This window comes from Triticum aestivum, chromosome 7A (assembly GCF_018294505.1).
Source record: "Triticum aestivum cultivar Chinese Spring chromosome 7A, IWGSC CS RefSeq v2.1, whole genome shotgun sequence".
Lineage (NCBI taxonomy): Eukaryota > Viridiplantae > Streptophyta > Magnoliopsida > Poales > Poaceae > Triticum > Triticum aestivum.
This window is the reverse complement of record NC_057812.1, coordinates 712,360,199-712,371,229: the sequence shown is the minus strand read 5'-3', so window position 1 is coordinate 712,371,229 and position 11,031 is coordinate 712,360,199. Positions and strand designations below refer to the sequence as shown.

The 11,031-nt window shown below is 43.6% G+C and overlaps 1 protein-coding gene across 2 annotated transcripts; it reads left to right on the top strand.

Moving 5' to 3' along the window:
• The first annotated feature begins 3,812 nt into the window (after positions 1-3,812).
• Positions 3,813-10,222, top strand: LOC123149596 (probable E3 ubiquitin ligase SUD1). 2 transcript variants are annotated; one of them, XM_044569288.1, is made up of 9 exons: positions 3,813-4,154; positions 4,841-5,521; positions 6,057-6,824; positions 6,930-7,141; positions 7,243-7,617; positions 8,575-8,726; positions 8,842-9,005; positions 9,121-9,267; positions 9,434-10,222. In XM_044569288.1, the coding sequence occupies exons 1-9, from the start codon at positions 3,879-3,881 to the stop codon at positions 9,950-9,952; spliced, it is 3,294 nt and encodes a 1,097-aa protein (XP_044425223.1). In that variant the 5' UTR covers positions 3,813-3,878; the 3' UTR covers positions 9,953-10,222. The 2 variants fall into 2 exon arrangements, with proteins under 2 accessions (XP_044425223.1, XP_044425222.1); XM_044569287.1 differs by having other exon boundaries at positions 3,814-4,154; positions 8,569-8,726.
• Positions 10,223-11,031: the final 809 nt, after the last annotated feature.

The following is an 11,031-nucleotide window of genomic DNA, read 5'->3' as shown; positions in this document are numbered from 1 at the left end:
TCGGCCTTGTAAAAAGGCAGTTGGAGGACAAGCAAGGTATGTGGTGACTTGCTGTATATTCGGAAAGAATAAATGATGTGTATTGACCGTAGTGCCATGATATTTGTAGGAGCGGCGACCAAGGTCGAGGTCCTTAAAAAGGTGCTGGCCGAGGCCGAGGAGAAAGCTGCCAGGAACAAGCCGCCCGTGAGAAGTACGAGGCCAGGCTTGATGAGGTCCAGCAAGAGCTCTAGGATGCCGTGAAGAAATGCGAGTCCTTGGAGCGCGATGTTTCGGCTCAAGAGACCGAACTCGTCAAGGCTCGCCAAAGCGCGGAAGAGGCCCGGGTTGAAGCCCAGGGCGCCCTCCAGGAGATCCAGGAAGCCAAGAAAATCGCTGCGGGTAAGGCTTTTAGTATGCAAATCAAGTATGTGAAGAAGAGGTATCTCTTACTAACCCGGATTTGGAGTTCCCCAGGGGCGTTTGTGGACCTGCCGTGCAGTGTTTCTGACGCTGCAGAATTCTTCCGAGCTGAAGAAGGGAGCTCAATGGAGAAGTTGTTCTGGTCGCAATACCTTGCGCCAGAACATCCGGTGCCCTTTAGCGATCAGCTAAAACATCTGGTCGAACTGCATAGGGGGGCCGAACTGGCCATCAAGGACTTAATAATCCGGTTGTGGCCTGCCGAAGCCATACCCAGCAGCTACTTCGGTCTCGTGAAGCGGCTAGTCGATGCATGCCCTCGGCTTGACGCCATCAAGCGGTCGGTCTGCATCAAAGGTGCGCGGATGGCCTTCGCCTGTGTCAAGATGTAGTGGGTGAAGATGAATGCCGTCACGGTCGCGACCGAGGGACCGCCCGCGGGCAAGGAGCACCGCACGCCCAAGCGACATTTTAGCGATGTCCTGGAGGGATCCCGCATTATAGCGGAGCAATGTACGAAGAATGTAATCTTTGAATGAATACATTCATATTGTCTCGCTCTGTATTGTGAAACAAGTTCGGCTATGTAATATAATGCTTGTTTAATATTTTACCTCCTGTGCGGCCGTGTTTATGAAATTTTTGAGAGTTGGCCAGTCGTCGGCTTCAGTCCCCATGTAGGTAGTACGGGGGTGTTCGGGATAGAATCTAAACACTCTTGATCCAATTGTTTGGTCCTTGAAGGAGGTGTTTAGCGCAACGAACCAGACAATCGGACTATGTAGCTTTGTCAACCCCACTTAGCCATAGGAGTTTGACAATGAAAATTTAGATGCAGCCCTTAGTATCCGAACTAGGGTACTGTAAACACCTGATCGGGTAAGAGCCGATTCATCGCATAATGCGGAAAAAATCGCTAAAGATTTGAAACCTCCGAAGAGCTGACCGGCTCTCGCCGCATCATGACAGTTAGTTTTCGGCTTTCTCTACTGATGTGCTCATCCGGATAAATCAGGACACAATCGCAGTAGTTCTTCCTTTACTACCCTAGCCGATATAGCGAAACGTAAGGTAGTAAGCACAGGAGCCGGACAACCTAACTATTGACCAAAGACATTATTCGGAGCCAATGCATATAATGCTAAATTCGGGGTGCCGAACTATATTGTAAAAAGTGTTCGAACTTTATTGTCGTATTATGGGTCGAAATGAAACCCCTGGCAGATTAAAGCGTACCAAAGTGTACGGGTGCAACTTGAGAAGATTATCAAAAAAGGAAAAAGGGGGTAGTAAGCTAGTGCTGCAAAAGTTGGGCCGCAAACTGTTTCTATTATAGTTTGATTAATACGTCAAAGCGTATTTGTACAAGTGGTGCAATAAGCAACCGAGCTATTTAAAATGCCACAACCAAGGGAGAGCTGCGTGCGGGTCTTGAAAACAGGTAGAGTGATCGTTAAAGAGACCACCTAGAAATTCCCTTGTACGCCAGTGCTTCTTGCCATCTTGGTGTATCCATCCTGTCGAGAGGACCGATGATCAGATCGTCAGAAGAAGCTTGCAGAAAAGAAACCTGAAAAGGATAAAAAAGAAAAAGTGAAAATATGTGTGTCCAGGAGCAGTCGAGCCGTATTATGGATCACAAGCTAGTTATGCCTTCGTCTATGCCCATGGTATTTTGAGTGCGTAGTTATGTACGCGTGATACGAATGCCTTCATCTATGTCCATGGTATTTTGAGTGCGTAGTTACGGAATTGGAAGAGATACATACAAATAATCGTTCTTCTTTATATTGTTATACATGATAATACAAAAAGTTCTCTCCCCTTCTTATTTTTATATATGTTTGGAGAGATGTAGATGTCTTATGCTGATGTTCAAAAAGAATCCATCGACAAGATGTTGACGCTATGTTGTTGGAAGGGATAAAAATTCATCAAGTTACATATAACAAAGAGACAATGCCCCGCGCGTTTCCGCCGGAAGCATGATAACATATGCATAATATGTGCTAAAAGCTAAAAATATAACAGAAAGAAATTTAGGATTGTTGTTGGTTTATATTTGAAAACAATACTAAATCATATGAAGCAAGAAGCATTTGACAAAATGACGTATGAAAATATAAACTACTGAATTGAAGTAAGCGGGGTGCCTTTTTAAACAAAAATGTGTAACACGATCTACATATATTTGCTCTATGCGTCCAATGTATATACCATTTATGCCCACACAAAATTAGTGAAACAACTCGAAGGGTTGGGCGCGTTTTGCTGTGCCTGGTGTTGTTGGGTTTCTTAAAAAGACATACAGTCTTAAAATATAAGGTATATAACTTTTTTGAAAAGTCAAACTATTTAAGTTTGATTATATTTGTAGAGAAATATATCAAGACCATAATATCAAATGGGTATGATATTTTCATCACAAAATGAATTTCCATACCTTTTTGTTTCATATTGTGGATGTCGATATTTTTTCTCTGAACTTGCTCAAAGTTAGAGAAATTTGATTTCCAAAAAGCTAATACCCTTTATATTTTGGAACTTACGGAATATTTAGTTTGGCGGGTGACCGAGATGATGGAGTGTATTTATTTTTATTTATAATGCGGTGATTTGATGGGACTTTCTTAGTGTGGTGTGTGTTATCCGCTGACCAATGTATATTTATATGAAAAAAAATCTACGTCGGTGGTTGCATGTACTATGTTGGTGCTAAAATATCACATGGTTATTTTCTTGTTTTCTAGGTGGTGGCAGGGTGCACGGGATTAATATGTTTCTATAGGACTGATTGCTGCTGGTTGATTTGAAAAATCGTTGGCCCGGTCAAAATCGTAAACCAAGTCCAAAATAAAATAACTCAATTGAATGAAAGAGATTCAAAACCAGAGAACATACGGAACTAAAAGAATTGAGTGGGAAAGCTACTTGAAAAAGTACCCGATTAATTATGAGACCTTAAAAATTAGGAAACATAGTGTATAATACAAACAAATTGAATGAGGGAGCTTTAAGAAATTGTTGACCTGGTCACAATCAGGTGACCAAATTTCAATTGGATACCTCAATTGAATGTGGGCTCTTTAAAATTAGGGAGTCTAGTGTCACAGAGGATGGATAGATTAGTGCACAAAATTAACTTATGACCACATTCATGACTTGATGATGTGGCATGGTAACATGAAGAGAAAAAAATAAGTACTTATGACTACATGCATAATTTGATGATGTGTCATGGTTTCATGAGGAGGAAAAATAGATAGCGGATTGCAACTATTTACGATTAGAAGATACTTATATCCTCGCGACCCGGCCCGGCCCAAGCCCAAGCCCGGACCCGTTTGAGGAAGACCGCCTCGTCACCGACCGACGCGTTATTAGCGAGGAGGCGAGCGGAAAATCCTCGCCTCTTTCTTTCCCCACCCCTCCCTATCCGCCTCACCGCCCCCGGCGCGATCGCCCACGCAGCAGCCATGGCGGAGATCGTCGACCCGGCCGCCGCCGCCGCCGGCGGCGAGCCGGAGGAGCAGGAGGAGGCGCGGTCGCTCTCCACGGCCGCGGCGGCGGCCGCGGCCGCGGACGACGACGAGGACGACGAGGAGGAGGGGGACGTGTGCCGGATCTGCCGCAACCGCGGCGACGACGAGCACCCGCTGCGCTACCCCTGCGCCTGCAGCGGCAGCATCAAGTTCGTGCACCAGGACTGCCTCCTCCAGTGGCTCGACCACAGCAACTCCCGCCAGTGCGAGGTATCCTTGACCTCCCCTCCCCCTCCTCCCATCCCTAGGTAGCTATAGCTCCCTTACCCAGGGATTCGATTGGGCGGTGGCGGAATCGATCATTCATCCGGGAAATCTGCCCCTATCTGTAGGTTGGGAATGAAATTGGTCAATAGGCGCCATACCTGGATAGGGGAATTGATGTAGGGGTGATTTAGTGCATCGTAGGAATGATTTTAGCGCTCTATACGTTGCTATAATTGGTGAAGCTGCGGTTCAGAGCCATGTCCATGGAATGTTTTTTGTGAATTGTCCTTCTAGCAATAGGATCTCGTTTCGTTGGCTACTTAGGTCTTTTTCGAGAATCATGTCCATGGAATGTTTTTTGGGAAGTGCCCGTCAGGTAGTAGGATCTCGTTCGTGGCAGAGCTACTTTGGTTCTGTACCCGGTGTCAAGAGATTGGCAATCAATATGGCCATGCTATTCTGCTGACATGGTGATGATATCCTTTTAGTTGCTGCTTGCGTCATAATCCTGCGGGGCAAGTTAGTTTTAGCGCGAATATGCTGTGTTGAGGCTTCACTCACCACTCCAAGGCATGCATGATAACGGCTTTCAACTCCAACTTGCACGAAAAGGCTGATAGCGTTATACCACCATCCTGTTTGTTCTCCCCAACTCCAGTTTTAACAAACTGCGTTTCTGTGATTTTCAGGTCTGTAAGCACGCATTCTCTTTCTCGCCTGTCTATGCTCAGAATGCTCCAACCAGACTTCCTTTCCAAGAACTTGTGTTTGGGGTTGGGATGAAAGCATGCCACGTGTTTCAGTTTGTGCTCCGGCTTGCCTTTGTTCTTTCAGTCTGGCTCATGATTATCCCCTTCATTACCTACTGGATATGGCGGTTAACATTTGTGAGAAGTCTTGGTGAAGCACAAAGGCTGTTCTTGAGTCACATCAGCGCTCAGTTGATCCTCAGTGATTGCCTACATGGGTTTCTTCTCTCAGCTATCATTGTTCTCATATTTCTTGGAGCTACCTCTTTAAGGGACTATATAAGGCACTTGCGGGAACTTGGAGGACATGAAGCTGACAGGGACGATGCAGGCCGTGAAAGGCATGGTGCCCGAGCTGTCAGAAGGCTGGCTGGTCCTAATAACAGGGTTCCTGGCGCAGATGGAAATATTGATGACTTGGCAGAGGCCCAAGGACTTGGTGCTGGGGAACTTCTGAGGAGAAATGCAGAAAATGTTGCTGCTCGATTGGAAAGACTAGAGGCCCAAGTTGAGCAGATGTTAGATGGTCTGGATGATGCGGATGGTGCGGAGGATGTTCCTTTTGATGAACTTGTTGGTATGCAAGGGCCAGTATTTCACTTGGTTGAGAATGCAATTACAGTAAGGATCTTTTCTTGTTATTCTTCTTTTAGTTAGACAAAATGGGTTTCCTTGTATGTTTACATGTATCTGAACAGATATTCCATCTAATATTTTCATCCTATGCAAAGTATTAGGCTGTGTTTTCTCAACAATCTTTGGTTGGACAGCATCTGTATTGATTATCCCTACTATGTCCCCTCCAGATAGTTAGCCAGTTATATGCCTTATCTTGGTGTCCTCATTAACATGATGCTCAGCACTGTTATCTGTGACATCTATTGCCCTTTTCCAGACTGTTAGATGCATTAAAAGCATTATTCAATCTTGGTGTCCTCATTGGCTTCTCATCGCACTCCCAGAAATGTCATATTAATACCTGGCATGAAAGAAATATGTTTATTCTAAAATTCAGACGCATTTAGGATCCTTAAAGTGTAATTGTGATTTTTCTGTCATGTATCACCTGGTGTATTGTTAGCTTTATTGCTGTCATGCTGGCAGTGTCTGTTTCTCCCTTATTTTCTAATTTTTATATGCATATATTTCTCTTCAGGTTTTGGCCAGCAATGCTATATTCCTCATTGTTGTGATCTTCGTACCATTCTCATTGGGAAGGATTGTCCTGTATTATCTATCATGGGTTTTCTCTTCAGCCTCCAGTCCTATGCTGGCTAGGGTGATGCCATTTACGGAATCTGCTATTTCTTTGGCTAATGAAACATTGAATAGTGCTTTTAATGCCATGAAGAATTTCTCTTCCGACAGTCACAATGAAGGTGTTATTGGGCATGTGATTGAGGTGGTTACTCAGTCCTTGAAGATAAATGCCACTGGTCTTGCTGTAATGCAGGGCACTGGGAAGAGCAGTCTGGTGAAAGGAACAGCTATTGGCTCATCTTATCTTTCAGATCTGACAACTCTTGCTGTTGGATACATGTTTATCTTTTGCCTTGTGTTTTTGTACATTGGATCACTGGCTTTACTTCGATACGCCCGTGGAGAACGTTTTACTATTGGAAGACTTTATGGCATCGCTGCAATACTAGAGGCCATTCCATCTCTATGCAGGCAGTTCTTTTCTGGAATGAAGCATCTCATGACCATGGTCAAAGTTGCTTTCCTTTTGGTGATAGAACTCGGAGTATTTCCCCTTATGTGCGGTTGGTGGCTTGATGTCTGCACTCTTAAGATGTTGGGTACCACAATTGCTCAAAGAGTTGAATTCTTTACGATGTCACCCTTGGCGAGCTCCTCAATCCATTGGCTTGTTGGGATTGTATATATGCTCCAAATAAGCATATTCGTCAGCCTTCTTCGAGGGGTATTGCTCAACCTGCCAATCCTTGTGATATTTCTGCTAGTTCATGAACTGCACACAAGGACTTGTATATCTTGTTTCTCATGTTTGTTTTGCCTTCGTGTGTAGGTACTGCGGAATGGAGTTCTTTACTTCTTACGGGACCCTGCTGATCCAAATTACAATCCTTTTAGGGACCTGATCGATGATCCTGTGCATAAACATGCTCGACGAGTCCTTTTATCTGTCGCTGTGTATGGAAGCTTGATTGTGATGCTGGTCTTCTTACCTGTCAAACTGGCCATGCGAGTAGCTCCTAAAACTTTTCCTCTTGACATTACGTGAGTCCGATCTTCCCGATATCGTTTTCATTGAGCCTTTATCTTTTCTGTCTCATTTGGTTATCTTACACTTACACCTGTTCATTGACGTGTTATTGCAGCATTTTTGACCCTTTTACCGAGATTCCAGTTGATGTGCTTCTGTTCCAAATATGCATCCCATTTGCGATTGAGCATTTCAAGCCCCGGGCAACTATTAAAGCTCTGTTGCATCATTGGTTCGCTGTTATTGGCTGGGCACTAGGCTTAACAGATTTCTTACTACCAAAACCTGAAGAAAATGCTGCTGGGCAAGAGAACTGGAATGGCAGGGCAGAAAGAAGAGATAGAGTACACGGTGGCATGGAAATGGTAGCCCCACAGCTTGAGCAGCGTATGATTCAGCATGCTGCCATAGATAATGATGGTAGGGGTAATGCAAATGAAGCCAATGACGTTGCTGAAGAATCTGATGTAGATGATCAAGGAGATTCAGAGTGAGTATAATATCTAGATAGCTGTAAAAGAATAACTACTTCCTGCACATCATTTTTGAGCCTGCACAAAAGAAAATTATATTTTCTATATATAAAAAGAAAATCAGTTTAGAGTATGGTAAAAGAATAGCTACTTGCTGTTCTTACATCATTTTTTGAACCTGCACAAAAGAAGATTATGTCTCCTATATCAGAAGTAAACCCTTTTTGGAGTGTGGTTGAATTATGTTTCTTCTAACAAATTCTTAAGACTATAAACTCCGCCTTTAAATTTTAAGTGTTCTGTTGAAGCCCCTCCCTCCTTTAGAGAAATCTAGCATCTATGTTAAGTAATCAGTATAAGTACGGAAATTGCTTTTGGATCATGGGGCCTCCATGGAGCCCGTCAGATTTTGAAGTTTAATGTACATAGAGATGCGTACAACATTCCTGTAAATTTCATGATGAAATATGTTTTGTTGTGAGCTATACACACACAAAAAAAACATGTATTTCTTGCACATGTACTATTTGCTATGAAAGCCCATGTTTTTTTTTCAGAATTGTTTGAAACTTAAAAATCTCACTTTTGGTTTCTTTAAAAATCAGGCTCCATGGTACTCTTGGAGCAAGAAATCCTCTCTTGTTAGTATACACTAGTAAATGCACACGTGCAATGCGCGTTGATATTGGGAAAATTGATTGCACGTTTTATATTAGGTAGGGTATCAGTCATGCGTTAATTATGTGATTGACACCGTTGTTGTTATTTGGTATGATATTAATTGCACGTTAAATATGTTTAACGCTCACCATTGGAGCAATCTAGGTCGTTGGATTGATATGGTTTGATGGCCGAGATGTATTGGATCTGCCTCACTGGGTCTTTTTATATTGGTATAGATATAGATAATACTATTACTAAATTTTATCACTAGTTAAGTCCTCTTAATAATTCTTTACCTTTTGAAGGTACAGTTTTGCACTCCGTATCATACTCTTGCTTATACTGGCATGGATGACGCTACTCATATTCAATGCTGGAATGATTGTTATTCCTATCTCACTTGGCCGTCTTGTTTTTGAGGCTGTTCCCCGCCTGCCAATCACACATGGCATCAAGTGCAATGGTAATTTGCTGATGAGTACTACTTATCTTCCCTCGTTTGCTATACAAGTTTCATATTTATGAGGTTAATGTAGTGATGCTTCACTGAACTATTGGTTTTCTTGTCTCTTGATCAGATCTGTTCTCTTTTAGCATCGGTTGCTATATTATCTGGAGTGCAGCAGCTGGAACCAGATATGCAGTTGACTACATTAGATCACGACGTCTGGGCTTCCTGGTACAACAGATCTGCAAGTGGTGCTCTATTGTCCTGAAGAGTTCTGCTCTCCTGTCAATATGGGTAATTCATCTGGACTGAGCTTGTTCCAAGTATCTCATTTTGCATTTGCCAGTGTGGTCTATGATTGACAAGGCCTGTACTCTAGTGTCTAACCATGAATAATGTTTCTTTCCAGATCTTCGTTATCCCCGTGCTGATTGGACTCCTTTTTGAGCTGCTGGTGATTGTACCCATGAGGGTGCCTATTGACGAGAGCCCAGTTTTTCTGCTGTATCAGGATTGGGCACTTGGATTAATATTCTTGAAAATTTGGACTAGACTGGTAAGATTGCAAATCTCTGATTCTGTCTGTTCCACTTAAGCCCTCAATGACTTTGCAGTTGCTTTTAAACCATTAAACCGGATAAACTTCTTTGTAACCATGGGTAGGCACCTATAGGAATGTTCGAACTGTTTTGTTGATTGTTTTTCTTGGGTACTCTTTGCAGGTGATGCTGGATCAAATGGCACCTTTGGTTGATGAAAGCTGGAGGATGAAGTTTGAGAGAGTAAGAGAGGATGGCTTCTCCCGTTTGAAAGGTCTATGGGTCCTGCACGAAATCATTACCCCCATCATCACGAAGCTCCTTACTGCTCTATGTGTCCCATACGTCCTTGCAAGGGGTGTGTTCCCGGTGCTGGGCTACCCACTGATCGTGAACTCGGCAGTCTACCGTTTTGCCTGGCTCGGGTGCCTGATATTCAGCACGCTCTTCTTCTGCGGCAAGAGATTCCACGTCTGGTTCACCAACCTCCACAACTCCATCAGGGATGACCGCTATCTCATTGGCCGGAGGCTGCACAACTTTGGCGAGGACTCCCGTCGGTCGAACGAACCTGATGAGACTCCAGGTTCATTAGAGGACGACCTTGCGCTGATCCCTCTAGATCATCAGGACAATGACGACGTCGGGCTGAGGTTCAGGGGCAACAACCGTCATGAAGACGCGGGGGTGGTTGTCGGTTAAGCAGGAGCGTGTGACCGGCATTGTAGAGTGAATGAGTTGCCCTGTAGTGTTAGGGTAGTAGGCAAGCATTGTTGTACAACACACATAGTAGCGAGGGGAATAAGCTAGATAGAAGGATTTCGTGCCGAAAGCTGATGGTCAACTGCCTCTTTTTTTGTTCCTGTGGTAGTCGTTGCTGAATGTATATATTGGCGGAGCACCTAAGAAGACATAACCTGATGTTGTTCTGATGTAATGTGTAAGGATAAATCTGATTCGACACTGGTGTAATGGCTGATGTTTCACGTTGGACCTACTCGTTCTAGTTTTCATCTCATGGAATGATCAGCTTGCGGAATGCTCAGTTCCTAGGGCCGATGCGTTACCTTCATAGCCATCAACCACGATTTCATAGCATGGTGTATTATTATCAGTTCAGTGACAATGAAATTGGAGACTGGCGCTCCTAAGTTTGGAAAAGAATTAGAGAAACTATACATGTATTTTTCTATGTGCAGCTTAATGACTTGTCTAGGTGTTTATGGAAAGCTAAGAATGACAGGCCCTTGTATAGGAAGAAACCAGGGAAGCTCGTGGTTTCAGTTCGAACTAAAACAACTTATTATGGATCGGAGGTACAAGGACCAAATGGCTGAAGATCAAGCCGTGCTCAGCTAACGAGGGACAACAGGTGCATCTGCCAACACTTTGACAAGCGCTCCTTCCTTCCTGGGAGCACCATCAGAACTGATCTCCAACCAACAGGTTTCAAGGCCTTCACTAACGCTGCCTGGAACACGCAAAAACTCGCCAGCATTCCGTATGATGAATTGGTGTATACATATGCAAATGAGAAAGAAGATCACATAACAAATGTTATGATCAATGCATGCTGCGAAGCTGTTGATTCTTTTTTTTTTCAAAACGGAGGCAAAAAAATTTGCCTCATCGATTAATTAAGAAGAAGAGAATTGCCCGGTTAATTTACGGAAAACCAGGCAAAAAACGATACAGACTCTCAAATGCGGACTACTCACAAAGTAGGAAACACCAAAACTACTCAAGCGGCCCTCTAAACAAACAACAACCGCAACCCTCGA

Excerpts from the sequence above, each read along its gene's own strand:
- LOC123149596 (XM_044569287.1), top strand. The coding sequence starts at position 3,879 with ATGGCGGAGATCGTCGACCCGGCCGCCGCCGCCGCCGGCGGCGAGCCG. Across the intron at positions 6,825-6,929 it reads TCGTCAGCCTTCTTCGAGGG|GTACTGCGGAATGGAGTTCT; the intron begins GTATTGCTCAAC and ends CTTCGTGTGTAG. Across the intron at positions 7,142-7,242 it reads ACTTTTCCTCTTGACATTAC|CATTTTTGACCCTTTTACCG; the intron begins GTGAGTCCGATC and ends GTGTTATTGCAG.